At 41.7% G+C, this 17,755-nt stretch overlaps 1 protein-coding gene across 2 annotated transcripts in view; it reads left to right on the forward strand.

Moving 5' to 3' along the window:
• Positions 1–17,755, forward strand: part of PTPRB (protein tyrosine phosphatase receptor type B) — a 106,767-nt gene that overhangs the window by 5,472 nt on the left and 83,540 nt on the right. Inside the window, exons 3-4 of one of the 2 annotated variants that reach the window (XM_028532097.2) lie at positions 2,192–2,454; positions 17,209–17,485. In XM_028532097.2, coding sequence (XP_028387898.1) covers positions 2,192–2,454; positions 17,209–17,485 — 540 coding nt within the window. Of the gene's footprint in view, positions 1–2,191; positions 2,455–16,277; positions 16,794–17,208; positions 17,486–17,755 lie in introns of those variants that run through there. The other variant, XM_036018682.1, reaches the window with a different exon arrangement.

Raw genomic sequence — 17,755 nt, forward strand, 5'->3', positions numbered from 1 at the left:
TGTTTCATCCATTGAACAAATTATGTAAGTTGATGAAATTTTCCAAAAAGTTCTTGGGATGAGCACTTAACAAGTGCTCCTTAGCAAGGAAGAGGGAGCATATGTTGATGTACACAGATACATAATTACATGATAGATATTTGGAAGCTGGTTTTTGTCCTAACCCCATCATTAAATCTTTTTTTTAAGGTCCGAGAGCTAAAATTGTCATAGGTGGTAATCAACTCAGAGCATCAGCATTGGCCAAAGCTCAAAATGACTAAAATACTAATCTCCACATACAGAAATTTTTAAATCCCACCAATGGACAAATGCCCACTTAAGGGGACATTCCATCAGCTCTCTCAGTTAAGACTGCAGAATCAACACTGCTTCATGGAGTTGAAAGTCTCCCTAACATGACAGTTGGGCTTGTCATGCAGAAAATGTGCCAGGGATAAATAAATCTCTTGATCTATGATCAGAGTGGCCAACCCCAGCCCAATGGCAGTGACAGTGGCACAAGATCCTGAAAGATAAAAACAGAAACTAAGGGGAATGTCCAAAAGTCTGTCCAAGCCTAGATTTAGTAGATGTGCAGTAGGGTTGACATTACCACCAACCCCCAGCTATATCTGAATTTCAGATAAATGATGAATAATTTCTAGTATATTTCTAATATACAATATAACATAACCTTTGTAATATTATGTATTTGAGATATATTAAATATATGGAATTATTAGTTAATACTCTAATTTAACTGGGCATCCTGTGTATTTATTTGATAAATATAGCAACCCTATGTAGAGGTTACTTTACACAACCCTCCACAGCTCAGGGAAAGAATGCTTAATAGCCACAATAATTTTATTAACTTTTAAGAGCACTGCTATTTATATCTTGCTAAATTTTAAAAATACTTTTTTCATTCTTATTTCATTTTTATTCTTTTTTTAAACCTTATCCTCCTCACCTTTATATATACTATCATATGAGATAAGTTATCTTAAATTAGAATAGAAATGAATAAGGTCCAAAAGAGGAGTCAGTAAGGTGGTCCAGAACAGGGAGAATGAGATGATTAGTAGCATCTCCAAGACAACTCCACCTAACACATGGTAGTTGCTTAATAGGTGGTTGTTTGAATGAACCAGTAAAGAAGTAGTGAAAAAGATCATTTTTCTTCTGCATCTTTCAACCAGAAACTCTTCAAAGTTATGATTATTTAAATTGGGCACGATTTTTGTGGGGATTTTTTATCCCAGAGACAGTGATTTACTATGAAGCTGATGGAAACATCTAAACAGACCACCTCAGCCCATGATTCACAGACCTTTCCAATGCTTCAGATCATACAACCATTCTCTAGGGTTTTGCTGCACAAAGAGTGGTCTCAGCATCCACACCGACATCACCTGAGAGCTTGTTAGACAAGCTGAATCTGACCATCTCCAGTGAATCGGAATTTGCTTTTTGGCAAGATCTTCATAAGATGGAAGCACATTTTTAAATTATGGCTAGGTAAATGTAATTCACAAAGTAATTTCTTTTTAAGTATGGGCAATTTGGCCTTGCAAAACAAAGCTGTGAATTAATTCTACTACCTCCTAAGTTTTAAATCAGTTAACTGTTCTTCCAAAGATAAGTAGCTCAGAAGACAGAACTGTCCCATGATTTGGTACTCACACAATTAGGGTTAGAAACAGTCTGCACTGTGGTTAAAGAAATGTCATTATTTTCCAAAGAATCATCAATCCTCATGGCAAAGTCAGGCAAGTCATTAACAGTGGTTCTCAATCTGGCATTTTGTTTAATGACCCCTTTGAGAAATTGTAAGAGTCCCCCACAAAAAAAAGTACATATGTATATACATATACTAAGAATTTTACATGAAGTGTTTAGAGATCCATGGAACCCCTGAAACCAAGTCAGTGACCCTAAATGTCCATGGGCTAAATGTAATTCCGTCTTCTGCACAGAGCTGGGATGCTGTTGGTAGTTAGATAAAGGGTGGGTGAACTGAACAGGGCAAATGAGCATCACAACACTCGATGTATCTTTGTTTTGTTTTGTTTTTTTCATGTAACTAAAGCTTATGCACATATCTGTCCTTATAGATTTCTTCCTTTTCTAAGAAAAAATTGCTTTTATGTGAGGAATCCATAAGAACATGAGGGTAATGTTAACAGCTGTCCTTTCTCTACCTCAGTTGGCCGGGGAGCAGAAGTTTCAGTGAGAAGCATCAGAAACACGGCTCCTCCCCAAATTCCCACTGCTTTTCATGCGGTTCCAGTTCCGTATAGCCCCGAGCACTCCATTAGCAACACCATGGAGGCCTTCACCGGCAGTACTACTGGCAACGCCAGCCAAAACCACAGCCAGAGGCAGCACCCTGGTCTGCAGATGACTGGAAGGACGGAGACATCGTGGGTTCCCTGGACCACTCAGCCCTTCTCTAGCACCACAGAAGAGGTAAGAGGACAGGGGGTGTGGAGTGTGGTTTGTGAGGCTCTCAGGAAGCCCATTGCTTGAAAAGACTTGCTTTGCTGGGAATGCTGGGAATGGCACTATGCCAGTAGATGATTAGGCACTGTGTGCCCTAGCTGCTGATTGTACATGAATGAGTTTGGTGTAATGTGAAAATCTTGAGAATTGAATGAAAAATTCTACATCTTTCTAACATGAACATAATTAGGCCACCATGTCAGAACCACACTTGTGTAGCTGTTCACATTTCTGAATCAAAGTCAGCTTCATAGTCTTAAGCATAACCTAAAACAGGAAATGGACTTTGAAATCAGTACCTTGTAGGTCCCCCTGCATTTCTGTCACAGTCACATAAGCTCATAAGGGAGGAGAAATAGTCACAAAGCAGCGCAAGGTTTAGGAATCACTACTATTGATTTGTGAACATGGTCAAGGGAAGCTAAGTCCCACATCAACTCCACATCAGCATCCCCAGGAGGACGCGTCAATGGAATGGCTGAGGGGTAGCCAAGGTGTGGTCATGGGGACAGCTGGCATTGTGCTTCTGGTAACAGGCGTTACCTCTTCGGTTTTGCTTTCCACTCAGGGTTTTAGGCCATCATTTTAGGCAATAATAGTGTAATTAAAGCCAATCAAAGAAGCTCAAGTTTCATTTGACAGTGTCTAGTTGTTTGCTAGTAAGCAATCTAATAATTTAAAGAAAGCAAAAGTCCCACACTATGCATATGACTTATTCATTTTAGTGTTCTGGTTTTTTGTGTTTTGTGCAGAGTTTAAGATTGCCTATGGTTCCCATCCAGTAGACAGATACTTCATTATTGATCACAAAACCAACAGAGCCAGTCCTTTGAACAATTTTTAAGACATGATCTCCACTTCTCCTTGACTATAAGTCTTCCCTGTGACCTAGCTCTTCACTGGCCTCTGAATAGAAGTGAGGAAGGCCTCGTGATTTCCTGGACACTCTTTACATCACTTTCAAACTCGAAACTTACTCTCAATCTGTTAAGAAAAATATCCATTTCAGAAATAACTCAAACTCTAAATTCAATTTAAATGTTAGCTTCTCTTCTCTCATGATTTATTATCAGTTTGAACTTGAAGTAGGAAAAGGGAGCATGTCCAAATTCTCTCACTTGCCACTTAGCTTTTTACCCACCTCTTCTAGCTGGATCATTATTATGGTTTCAGACCTGTCTGGGCTTGGAAGGTGGGGAAGGAAGACAGGAAATCGAGGAGAGCTGGTCCTTCCAATATCATCATGAACTGACACTGCTCTCCCTGAACCTCCAGCTCCTGAGCCCTTTCAACCACTGGTGTCAGTGAGACTCACCACTTATGTTTGAAATGGAATGCTTCTTGGTGGGGCACATTCTCATTTTGGCTGAATGTACCTCAGCCAACCCTGCATTCTAACAGTTTAGAGGAGTATTCACTTACATCTGAGCTTAAATATATATATTTATTTTTTCTGTGTTGATATATGTGTGTGTGTGTGTGTTTGTGTGTACACACACACATATATAAGAAACATGATGAATGAAAACTACAATGGAAACATATCTGTCTGGACACTAAGGAGCTGTCTTTTAGAAAAACAATTTTCCCTATTCTTGTCCAGATTTGACCTTGTGAAACAAACATAAGGTCAAATGTTTGAGAGAGCTCCCAGAGGTGGCCAGGCTCTGCTGGGATGAGCCAAGGACACCCAGCCCTGGAGCTCCGTCACAGGCACGCCAGCCCTTGGGCCCACCCAGCAGTGGGCTACAGAGCTCCAGGGATGCAGCCCAAGAGCTGGGCATGGAAGCTCAGGTCATGACAAATACACTGTAGGTTTTTGGGGCTTTAGTCTTTTTCTAAAGTGAAATCTACATCTATGTTTATGATCTTTTAGATGGGACACCAGAACTACTGCAACTATCTCAAGTTCCCATTACTCTTGAGCTCAGGCAAAATCTTAACTCTATCCTGGGCAGCTGAGTGTGTAGAAGCCATGCTCTTTCCAAAGGCAGGATCTAAAATTGCAGTTTCCCACAACCCTCATACCTCAGTCAAGGCATCCAGGCCAGGTCATATTTGATTTACCGGAAGCATTTACTTTGTAACAGCCGATTATAAACAGCTATAGTTGGACACTTTGAAAAGTAAGTGAGTCACTTGGAAGGCAAAATGCCTGTCCTTTCAAAGTAATTTTGTTATTGTTTTAGTTTTGGGGCTCTTGATAGAGTTATTATTGATTATTTCTTTTTATTGAATTTACCGGGATGACATTGGTTAATAAAATTATATAGGTGTCAGGTGTACAGTTCGATAATACCTCACCTGTATATTGTATTGTGTGTTCACCACCCCAAGTCAAGTCTCCTTCCATCACCATTTATCCCTCTTTATACTCTTCTACCTCCCACCGCCCTTGTCCTCGGGTAATCAAAAGTAATTTTGAATGGTACTCTGCCTCAACACTCATAAAGTTAAAAAGAGAAATAAAAATCATTTGATCTAACTTCTTGGAATTGTGTAAGAGGAAAATCTGTGTGCCAACTGTTTTCTTTATCAGATAGCACTTGGTGTGTGAGGATTTGGGATTTGCTTAGTATAGTTGGACCATGAGGAAGGCAGGGACTGCACCTCTTGATGGGGAGAGCTGCAAAGTCACATGGCAAAGGGGCCTAGATATTGGATGGGAGCAATCTGTGAGCATCACACAGTCTACCATTGTAGTATTAAAAGTTGTATTGGTAGTGTTATTAGTATTTCACAGATAGCTACCTTAAACTTGAAGAGGTTAAGAACTTGCCCAAAGTTGGATGATTAGAGAATGCCAAAGCAAGAAGAGGACACACTAACACACACATACACCTGCACACCTAGTCACAGTCTGTCACAAAAAGCTCCTGCTAATGAAGGTAAATGCCAAAGAGAACACAATTTGGAACCCAACAATCACTCATTAATGCAGAGTTCTCCCTACCTTTCTCCTTGAACCTCTTTCCTTGCTTCTTGACCTGCTAGTGTTAGGGGTCAATCTTTGGAAGGTTGTAGACTAGGGCCGGTACTTGGCTTCAAAAATCTCTTTTCTCTTTTCACTCTTCTCAGTTCTCACCCTCTCACCCTGAACATGAATTAACACATATCATGTGCCTAGAGTAGTGCCTGGAAAATAGTGTTTAATTACTGTTAGCTACTATTCTTATTATTGTTACCATTATAATAGAATAATGTGGCTGTGTGTGTCTTTATCAGGAAATGTTGGTGGAATAATAAGCTCATCTATAGAATGAGTCAGGAAGTATTTAGATCAGTAGTTCTGAAAGTATGAACCCCAGACCCAGAACTTGTTAAAAATGCAATCTTTGGGTCCTTTTTTAGACCGACTGAATCAGAAATGCTAGGTGGTGGGCTCAGCAACCTGTGTTGGAACAAGCCCTCTGAGTCACTGATGCACTTTTAAATCTGAGAACAACAAATGCAGATAAATTTGGTCCCCAACCCACAATATCTCCCCCATGAGCTTCTAAATGCCTTAGTTTCCTGCCATTGATGGCACTTTTGTGTTATTGGATTATGACAGGGTGAGGGGGCTAGTGCAATAAAATCTAAAATATCAAGTAGCAGAAATTAATTTATCTAATTACAGCCTCCTGCCGTTAGTTTCTAAAGTGTATGTTCTTTAAGGAATGGGGCCCAGGTTAAATACTTATGTGGAGCCTAGGAAGATAGGGAACTATTGCCACACCCTAGGGTCTTTGTGTTCATTAGAAAAAGGTGTTTCTAGGGACACAGATGCACAAGACTCAGTAGTGGAGCATGGGCTGGATTTCAGCACCCATGCACACCTCCAGCCAGGCATCCTTGTATACCACCTAAATGAAAAATCCCATGTCCTTGGGCAAAGGCCCTGCTGCAGATCAGCCAGATGTAAGTGTCAGAATGTGCCCTGCATAGTGCAGACATTCCCATCGGGCAAGGTGAGACAGGCAAAGAAGTCCATGTGTTGGATCCAGTGAGTGACCCGTGCAGGAGGAAGAGTGAAATGTGGATGAGTGGCCTTCAAAGGGGGATGAGGTGAGCCTCAGACTTCACTTTAGTCTCAAATCCTGACCACCTCCAGTTGGGATCTCCTCTCAGCCATGTGACCCTGGAGGGAGGAGGTGGTTGATACAATGGTAAAGAGCTAAAGCTCTGGTATCAGAGACCACTGTTTTAAATCCTGGTGGTATCATCTCCTAGTGACTCAACTCAAGTCATAATTGCTTCCTCTTTAAAATAAGGATAATTAAGGGGACTCTATCTGCCTCATAAAACGGTTGTGAGGATTAAAATCTGATTAAACAAGGTGCTTAGTATATTGGCTATACAGGGCAAGTATGCAATAACATTAGCAATTAATACTAACTTCCTTTTGTTTCTTCATCCTTTCTACCCTGCCAACTTCATAGGGTAGTTGAAAGAACCAGATGAATAACATTAATATGGCAAAGCTTTGACAGGGATAAAGCGTTGACTAGGCACTTAAAAAGTTCCTGTCTGGTTCTAATTCTGGTCAGCATCCCTAAACCTGGTTTGGAGGCACACCTCTTTCTTCCCCTCCCCACCCTGCCCTGGCCCTGGCCTAGGAGAGCGATTGCATTTCCTCAGTTCATGAATAGCCATTGTGGTACTGATCTGGGTTTCAGTTCTGTGCTTCCTTCTCTCAGCCTTCAAAGGAAAGCCCATGTGAGCCTTCAAAAAAAGTGACAAGGCAGACACAGAAAATCCCCACCTTGCCACATCCCCTCAAGTCTGGGGTGAGCTTTGTTATTGTGTTACTTAAATTACACAGGAGGGTCTCTACACTGCCAGCACTGTTCAGTGGCCCAGACTGAAAATGGGCCAATATTCCCCTTTACTGGGGCAAACATCTAGAAGGAAAAGTGCAAAGATGTTGAAAAAAATCCCCTAGTACTCCTCATGAACGTCTCTTAGATGGTCTAGTGTGGATGAAATAAAATATAAGTCATTCTGAGACTGCTGACAGTGTAAAAAGTCCCTACAAGGGAGCAATATACTGTGGGAGGGATGTGTTCCTGAAGACCCTAATTTATCATTAGCATCATTCTAGCCTAATTGGGCAAAGGACTGTACTGTTCTCAGTTTGCCAAGTGGATTACCACGTGCCAATAACATAATATGGTTTACAATTCACTTGACCTTCTCCAACTTTAAAACTTCAAGGATTTTTATTTTCTCTCATTTAATTTTAAGTGATTTGCACTACCTTCCATTTTGTGTATAAAAAAGCACTGTGTTCATATTTTGTCACAATTTAAGTCATGTGCACATAGATGCAACCATGAAGGACAGCATGTGGATTGAAAAGAGCTCTTTGACATGCCTCTAGTTCTCCGGCACATTGGTTTCCCTGGGCAGATGAAGGCGGATGCACTGGGCAGAAAGAATGACAAAGGAAAGGGAAAATGAGATCAAAGGAGAAAGTAGGATGTGCTAATTGAGATAGGAAGTCTGTGGCTCTCACCCTTGGCCTTACACATGTCAGACTCACCTGGGAAGCTTTTTAAAGATACAGATTCTAAAATTATGTCTCAGACCTCTTGAATCAGAATTTACTGAAGTACAACCTTAACGCCAGAGTATGAAAATCTCATTGATCCTAATGCACAATTAGGTCCGTGATCCATTCGAGAGTAATTGAATAAACAGCTCGTTAGGAAAAATACTGAACACAAGAGAAGTGAAGTCCTGCTGAAGAGATATAAACCGAACCTAATCTCAAGGAAATGGACACATGAAAAAGGAGGAAAGAACTATAGAAATAACCAACCTGTATCATTCAAAAAAGGTCAATGTCATAAAGATCATTTCAAAAAGCTGAAGAATTGTTCCAGATTAAAGAGAGTTAAGAGGCCTGACAATTAAATGCAATATAGGATCCTAAGCTGGACCTGTATTAGAGAAAAAAACAAACAAGAAAATCATGCTGAAAGAACATTAGTGAAATGACTGATGAAATTGAATAACAAATTGTGGATTAAAGCATTGTCTCAATTTTGAATTAACTTTACTGAGATTACACTTTTAATGCAGAATATGTGCAGCCTACTCTGAAATGGTTCCGGTAAAATAGTACATATGGGGAGAAAAAGAATGGTAAAGCAGATGTGGGAGGGTATTTAGAAGAAAAAAAAAAACAGTGAGTCTGGATAAGGGTATGTGGAAGCACTCTGAACAATTCTCTAACTTATCTTAAGTTTGAAATTATTCGAAATAAAAGGAAATTTAAAAATAAAAGGTTTGCTGAAGGATTTTAAGAGGGTGAGATCCAAGGGATATTACTGAAGGAGGGGCAGACCAGGGGCTCAGACTGACTAAGGCCTGTCTGTCTCCTGCAAGGACCAGAGGAGAAAGGGCGAGGCAAGGGGATGAACACAAAGAGAGAAATGATTAATTTGCAAGAAAAAGCAGTAAAGACAAGGGCCAGTACTGGCGGATGAGCCAGCGGATCAGTATGAAGATAAGATAAAAAACTCTGGAAGAGACTGCTCAGTCCTTTCTTTCTAATTTACCCCAGCCACACCGTGGTTACACCAGTATATTCCACTCACAGAATAACAGCTTTGAAAACCAGTGATTGTGAAGTATCGTGAAAAGTAACTGAAAGGGGAAATGCTATGAATTCCAGGAGCTGTCTTTGAGGTAAAAACCCTTTCCATTCTTCCCACACTCTGTGGGATCTGGTGACCGAGTATTACCATGGCTAAATCCAGATGAGGTGCCCACTGGGGAATGGTACACAGGAGCACCTGTTTTTTCGCCAGAATTCTTCTGATCTGAATCTCTAATAGATCTGGGCCAATGAGCACACCCTCTGTGTGTGGTTTTACTGGGGGCCTGCCCATCACCTGTGTGTCTGTGACCACTTACCTTTGCTCCCTTCCTTTAAGTCTATTCTCTCAACCCAGAACAACAGGGCTGTGGAGAACATACCAAAAGAGTGTGCTTTGCTAAGAGTTTTGACCCTGGCAGCCTGAATAAGGTGATATCCAGGTTATTGGAGAAGGACTGGGTCTTCTGTGGAGTCACCATCTATCCATTTAAGGCAGGTGCTGCTTGGGCACTAGTTTATCCTAAGGTTGAGGTGCTAGGTATCCCTGGATTCTGTGGTGCTCAGGGTTCAGGGTCTGCAGAGGAGCAGTTGAAGAACACAATTTTGTTTCCTATTTACAAGTACTTAGCTATGGCCATGTTTAATGGCGGAGGTGTGACTGTTGACCCTGTCAGTATAGAAGTAGACATTGATTCTCCACAACCTGGGGATGTAGAGGAGATAATGAAGAGATATGACTCCTTCCTCTAAGGGGTTTATAATCCAGCTGATTTTTTTATCATTACATTTTTTAAAATACGATAAGATCCTTTGATCTCCCACTTTGATCCCAAGTTCAGGGGACTCTAACATGCGCTTTCTGCCTGGTCCAGCAGAAAAAGTGGGATAAGGAGCTATGTGAAGGAGGCAGGCAGAGTGCCGGCCCAGCAAGCTTCCATCTTTTGATTTTTTTTAAAGGCAAAATGAAGATGTTTTTACATGTAAAATCTATTTTTCTCAACATTACCTACATTTTCCAATTTTTAAAAACAATGTTAAGAGCAAGCTGTAAAAGCAAGAAAAGGCGCCTGTGCCAGCCAACTCCAGAGAACACACGGAGTTGGCTAACTCCGCATAGCCAATGTGATACACGGAAAAAAAGAAGACAGAATTTTGATCCTTCAATTTGACCATCACTTTCTAAGGATGATGAAAGGGTGATCATTTTCTTTGTTTGTTGGTTGGTTTCTGTTTTCCTTTTCCTTAAAACCAATATTGGGCTTATTCTGTTTATCTGCTGTCTCAGGGTTTAAATATCATGAAGATCATGACATAGCTCCTGAAACAGTAATGTGTGACAGCCACACCCCTACAGAAGCATTAACACCTTGGCTTGGCGCACTTGCGAGCAGCCTCATTTCCAGGGTGGGGCAGCAGGGATTGCAAAATGGGAACCAAGAAGGTGAAGCAGAGGTGCTTGAGGATGAAAAGGTGATTAGTGTACAGTCACATCTGCTTTTATATCATTCGTCTGCATATCATTCGAAAGTTCTGGCAAAAGCTATGTGAAGCCCATTTCCTCCAGATTAAAAAGAAATGGAGGAGGGAAGAGGATGAGAAATTGTTGTAGAAAAAAATATCAGGAAACCTTAGAGATGTGCCTGAGAGAGATGGTGGAGCCTGCTGTTAGAAACATATCCGGTATTCCCATCCCCTCCCTTCCAGGATTTAAAAAAATCTTGGCAATGGCCAGAAGTCAGGGCAGCCATTAAATGTCAAATGTTGTTAGCGCTGATCTACTGAAGAGATTCCCCTGGGCAGAAGATTGAAAGCAGTGATCATTTATTATCAGTTGGATGTTCTCAGAAAGACATTCTCCTCTGTGGACTTTGTCATTCTTTAGCATTACTGCGTGCTCAGCCTCCATTATTTATTGCTATTCATATACTACTATTATTACTAAAAATCATGGTATTTTGAGCCCTTTGGCCAGGAATTGTGTTATACACATAATATGCATTTTCTCATTTAATCTTTGCAACTGTCTCCCAAGTGCCTTTATTATTTAAATTTTCCTGGAGACCTATGATCTATGAAGGTTATGATGTAGGAATGTTATGACCCGGGAAGCAGAGAGAGTCCTTGAAATACAACTATCTGAAAATGGCACCTCTAAACAGAAGAGGATGGTCACAGTCCCTTTTAAAAAACTGGTTATCAAAATGATCTTACCTTAAATATTAATATACTTCCTTTTAAATGTACCACACCTGCTGCAGGTGAAAATTCTATTCACTTTTGCCATAATTTACTATGGAGCCAGTTCAAATTAAAACTTAGAAATAGATTTGCCATCTTGTAATTGTTTTTAGTTGACACAACCCCTGATAGCTTGGACTTCTTCTTTTAAAAACTATCTGGGGAAACACACATGAAAGTTGTTTCCTCTTCCTTAGAGGAAGAAGCATCAGAATTGCCTGTCATCTAACATTTATTAAGTTTGCTCTATGTTGACCCTTTGTCCTTTAGGATTTGCAGTTTATTTTTATTGAGAAGTTACAAATATCAAAATATGTATATTATATTATACATATATAATATGCAGAATATACTATATAAGTATGGGTTATATAACTTTATAATGCATATATAGTATAATATATATCACATGTTATACAAAATATTGTAGCTTATGTCACCAATTTACTTATTTGACCCACTCTAAAATTGTACAAGACTTTCTAAACCATTGATACATCTTTTTATAACCAGACATCTCAGTGAAATTTAAAAGAAAAGGAACAATAAATTATCATTTATTCTCTTTTAAAATGACATCTGATGCAATATTTGGGGTAGGGGATTGATAGTCTAAGACTTTTATGAGTCCAGTTCGCAGCTTCCAGAGAAGTCATGGGAGATAATGTTCTTTCTCACTAACTAGAGCAGGAAGGCTTGTTACAAACAAACAAACAAACAAACACATAGAAGACAGATTATTTGGTGCACCTTGGCATTTCTGATTTCTGGGGTTGTGGCAAAGTGCTAGAATTCACATTTCTAGCAAGTTCCCAGATGATGCTAATAACACACTTTGAGAACAATTGTCCTAAAGTTACTACATCCCTCTCCTCCTCCTTTAATCTTCCCTCCCACTCTGATCTTTTCCTCCCTTCTTTCTCTTCAAAATCAATCTTCTGGTGTTTTTATTCCTTTCTTCCTCCCATTTTTTCCCCTTCTTCTCTTTCCCTCCCTCCCTTCTAAGACAGTATCTGAAGTATCCAAGTGGATATCTTTAGAAGGACTTGTTTAAAGTATTTACTCACATAACAATATTTACTGAACAACTGCAAAGATTCATTCATTCATTCATTCATTCAACTAATATTTGTTGAAAGTACTTTTATGCCAAGCTTTGTGCAAGAAGAAAAGACAAAAAAGACTGTGCCCTAAAGGAATTCTTCATATGCCCTGGGAAGGCAGATAGTGTACAAACGTATAAATAATTAGATTACCAAATGTCATTAATGTTCTGAATGAAACACATGGGTTGCTAAATTGAAGAACAGTAAAAGTATACTTTTTCCTTGTGAGGTCAGAAAGAGCCTGGCCCCTTTAGGTGTGTGTTTAAGCTGAAACCTAAAGCTGGAGAGGAAGATAACCAAGCAGAGCACCTGGGGAAGGGTGGTCCATGAAGATGAAACAGTAGGGACAAAGGCCCTGGGGCAGGAAAAATTTCACGGGGGTGTCTCCAGAACCTAAACCAGAGTCTGGCACACAGCTGGTGCTCAGTCAGTATTTGCCAAATGAATAAGTGAATTATCAGAACCAGGCCACTGAAGTTAGGAAGCAAGCAGAAGAGAGGTGAGAGATGGGTAGTGGCCAGGTCATAAAGAAACCTTTAGGTTATGGGTGAGGTGTCTGAATCAACCAATCAGCTTTACCAATCCACTCTGCCCTCCTCTCATCCCCGCACCTGCTCAAACCCTGATTTGAAGCAGCAGTTCTTAAAGTGTGAGCCCTAGACCCTTGATGACCAGTCATATCATTTGACATCTGTATTCTTTAATGTGACAAGAGCCATGCTTTCATCCATGAATTCATTGTTAATGAATATGTAAATTATAGCAATGATTCATTAATTACTATGACAATTTATTTAAAAAGCAGCTGTTGGTTCACTCACATCTGATCGAAAGCAGCCCCACTCTTCCTGTGCAGTCTGGGAAAGGCTTCCTAGTGGCAAAGGGAAGAGACTGTCCCCTCAAAAATTACAGAGCAGCTGATCCCAAATTCCTGGAATACAGCAACTTCTAAAGCAAATGTAGTGTCATTACTCAGGATAAATAGGTTCAAAAGAAGTTGAGGAATTCCAAACAAAAATGAGAACAAAGAAAAAATGAGTGAATTTATTTACACTTTGTACAGTAGTTTCAAATAAACTTGCAAAAAAAGATGATATCTGGCAGCTTTTCCCAGTCCTATGTTGCCTTGAATCCACTATAATTCTCATTAATTTTTAATAATAGTATAAGTGCTTTTAAAAGGAAAAATGGAACAATAAAATCCTGAATTTAAAGTTTCCCTCATTGTTTCATATGTTAATTCTTATGGGTTATTTAGGACCCACTAAGTTTGGGGGCACTCTGTGGGGCTTAAGATTCTCCTGCCAGGCTCCCCAAAAAAGAACCGGCAGTTACATTCCTTTGGAAAAGAAATGTCCTTGCCTACTAGTCCTTTCCTTCGTGTATTACTATGAGTCTTCACATGATTGGTATTAAAATAGATAAAGGACAACACATGGTTCTAAATGTATCTGTCTCTCTTCAATAGATTAAAAATAAAATAATCATATGTAAAGAAGTCATTTCTTCTTTTCCAAATTCCTATTTCCAAGGCATGATTAGCAGCTCACTGTTAGTAACATGGAGCTTGGAAGCACTTAAAAAGGGGCTGTGTTGTGAGGATCCTTTGCCATTGCTTACTTGATTGATCCTCTTCAAATGTTGCTTTTTGGTACATTTGCCTACACAAAGGGGAGGATTATAAGAAAGGATTGGTACACAGTACATTGGAAATAAAAATAATTTAAGTATTAACTTAAAAGGTACAGTAGGTCACTGACATGTACAATAGTATTTTTTTAAAGATGCTTGCAAAAACTTGGAGGATATAGGACCCACTGAAGATTTTCTCAAAGGATAGAAGAGTGTTTAATATATTTAGGTAAGAAGATTCCAAACCTGAGGAGCAATTAGGAGAAAATTTTTAAACCTCAATAGAAAAGACAAAGACAGCGATAGGAAGAAGTTAGGAAAATGTGACCTATGTGAAGGATAAGTTTGCAAAAGAGCAAAAGCGGTGATTCAGATGCAATCTATAACTAGGCAAACCGACACTCGTATAGCACATTAGAGTTTGCAAAGGTGCTTTAACATATGTGATCTTACTAATTTTCATATAGCTCTGGGAAATATTTAGAGTAAGTATGATTCCAGTTTTACAGACAAGGAAACCAGATTGTCTTCTGAATACAAGGGAGGGAAGGGAAGGGAAGGGAAGGGAAGGGAAGGGAAGGGAAGGGAAGGGAAGGGAAGGGAAGGGAAGGGAAGGGAAGGGAAGGGAAGGGGAAGGGGAAGGGAAGGGGAAGGGGAAGGGAAGGAGAAGGGAGGGGAAGGGGAAGGGAGGGGAAGGGAGGGGAAGGGAGGGGAAGGGGAAGGAAAGAAGAAAGAAAGGAAGGAAGAAAGGAAGGAAGGAAGAAAAAGGCAGGAAAGCTGAAAAGAAAAAAAAAACTGAAAAAGAGCCCCCTGGAAAGGCTGAAGGCAGCCTACAGGATTGCAGTATGGGGGGGGGGGTGCATTTCTGATGGTGCAGAAAAGCATGCCAAGCTGTGAAAGACATTGAAGTTGCAGGGGGAGGGGGATAAAATATTGAGGTCACTCTTTTCTAAGACAAGCGACCTGAAGAGTGAAGTAGGAAAGATTCATTTTTTCCAGAAATACACACGCGTTTTAAGTTTGACCTTCTTTGAGTGTTTGCTAACTTGAAAAGGAGACCTCTGGTCTGGCCACAAAGTGAAAGCCCCTGGAATCCCTGAAGGAGTGAAAATGCCATTTTTTTTTCATTAAGAGATTAAAAAAATCACACATTTTCTAAAAGAAAATAATTTTTACTTTTTCCATTTTTTCCTGCTTTATCTCAAAGTACGTAACAGTCAATACAGCAGCCAAAATATAGCTTTATACATACATAACTATTTGAAAATAAGGGAATGTGTCATCTTTTTTGTTGATTTGGCTCTGGAGTATTCTGATTTGAAGATTAAAATGTGGAGCCTCATGTCTTTTGGAACTTGTCAAGGGTAGCACCCCAAAAAAACAAAGATTATAAAAGTTATTGCAATATTTTGTTATTTTCACCTGCTAATTGTACAATTAAACACTTTTGTTCTTTGGTTATTGGGAACGGTTTTAAAATCCATTTTCAGATACACGATCATTCAGATACTGAGGCAATTGCTTGAAAAGCATAAAGCTAGTCCTGAAAACTAAGTAAAGTCCATTTTTTTGTAATATGTGAGGGAGCTGAGCCACCAGTGGTATCTTCCATAAATGAGAGTTTTTATTTCTTTCTTATGTTTCTTGGACAATTATGGATGAAATGGCTTTAACTGGATGACCAGTGATGAAACTGCTTTGCCTGCAGGTTGGACAATTGGTGGTGCTCATATTTGTTCTTGGTTAGTACCAGTTGCTTAAGATTTAAGGGAGGACGCAGGCTTTTACTCGGGAGAAAGCGAGAAGTGGATGGCAAAAAAATTAAAGAAGGTCAGATTGACAATGGACAGGATCCTTTGTGGGTCTTTTTCTCTTGCTGGTGTCAGGAGGATGCATTTTGGGACAAATGAATGCTTTGAGGTGAGAAGGGCAAAAGCACTCTAATAAAAGTCTCCAGGAAAGAGTGTAAACGACCTAGGGAAATCTGCTGTGGTTATGTTTAATCCTGGGAAAAGAGGCCCTGGAGAAAGCAGATGAGGAAGATAGGAAGGAAGACAGGGAGGGGGAGGCACTGGGTGTGGAGGGAGGAAGGGAAAGGGGTCGGGGGCTGGAAAGTGAGAGGGGGCAAGTACTGACTGTGCCTAAGGCGACAGGGTTAAGGACCACAGAAGTGGGAAAAAGTGAAAGTCAAGGGGAGGGGAAGAAGGAGGAGGAAGCAGAGTTCCTCGGACCCAGACGGGACCCCTAGCCCAGGAGAGGGCCTCTCGGGGCAGCAAGGGCAGCTTGGCCCGCCTCGGGGGCCCCCTTGGCAGCCTCAGGCGTTGGCTCCTCTGAGCTCCCTCCCTCGCCGGCGCATTGTTCCTTTGCCGGGAGACGAGGAAATTGCCTTTTGATTGCGGAAGTCCGCGGACCGGGCGCGGGGCGAGGCAGAACGGGTCAGAATGGCAGCGTGGGAAGGGCGGCGCGCTGCTTGTCCCGGTCGCCTCTCGCGTCCGCAGCCCGCTGCGGGCGGCAGCAGCAACAGCAACGGCAGCAGCAGCGGCGGCCCCTGCGCGTCGCCAGCCCGAAGGGAAGCGCTCTGCGCCAGCTGGGCGCACTGAGCGCGCGCAACAAGTGGCCTCCCAGGCGGCCGTCGGGGCCTCCCGGTGTCCCAGCCCCTCGGAGAGGCTGGGTGGGAAACAGCGTCCGCGATGCTGAGCTGTGGAGTGGGGTTGGCTTTGTGGACCGCACTGAGCCTGCTGCAGGTGAGTGGACGGAGGAGAGGTCGCGGGGAGACGCGTCCCATCCCCACCGAAAACTAAGTTCCCATTCCACTTTCTGGCCTCCTGGGTTGCGGTTTGGAGAGGGAGCTGGCCGAATTTCTTCCTTTCTCTTAGGAAGAAAGATCTTCTTCCGAGCTCCCAGCCAGAATGTCAACGGCCAAAAAAAAAAAAAAAAAAGTAGCCACCTTCTTTCTCCTGTTGCTCCGGGGAAAGAGTGGCTAGGGGGAACGTTGCCACCTACCTTCTCCCCGCGGGCCTTTTCTCTGCTGGTTGGGCAAAGGGATGGGCTGAGGCTGGGGACGAAGGCTGAGTGGAAGCGTCTCGGGGAGCTTGCTGTGGAACTGACCTGGGCAGCCCAGCTTGTGGACTTCAACTGCTGTCTCTGGTTCATTTGCAGACTAGACTAGGAGAGCCAGTGAGATGTAACTTCACCGTGACGGAGTCCAGGGTCTCCAGCCGGTCTGCTTCCATCCAGTGGAGAACTCTGGGGCCTCCCTGTAACTTTAGCCTCATCTATAGCAGTGACACACCAGGGTTCACGAGGTGCCACCCCGTGAGGAGGATAGACAACACCACCTATGAATGTCACCCTGAGGATTTACAAGCCGGAACCATCTACAACTTCACGATTGTGCCTCTAGACGGAGAAGAAAGAACTGTGGTGTTGCAAACAGGTAAAGGGGCAACAGGTGCGGTTGGATGGCCAGACTGCTCCTGGCTGAGCCCTGCCTGATCAAGCTGATGTTGCACTTGAGTTCCAGGCATACAAGAAAACAGTGGCAAACATACCAGTGAAGATAAATGTCCTCAGATCTGGCCAGCAGCAGCTTGGTTCACTTTCAGAAATTTCCTTAGTGCTGAAAACAGCGGACTAGTTGCTTCAGGGGGAATGCAGCAAAGAGACATTCTGGGCTGTGGAGGGAGGTTTGTTAAAGTGATGTGGT

This window comes from Phyllostomus discolor, chromosome 2 (assembly GCF_004126475.2).
Source record: "Phyllostomus discolor isolate MPI-MPIP mPhyDis1 chromosome 2, mPhyDis1.pri.v3, whole genome shotgun sequence".
Taxonomy (NCBI): Eukaryota; Metazoa; Chordata; class Mammalia; order Chiroptera; family Phyllostomidae; genus Phyllostomus; species Phyllostomus discolor.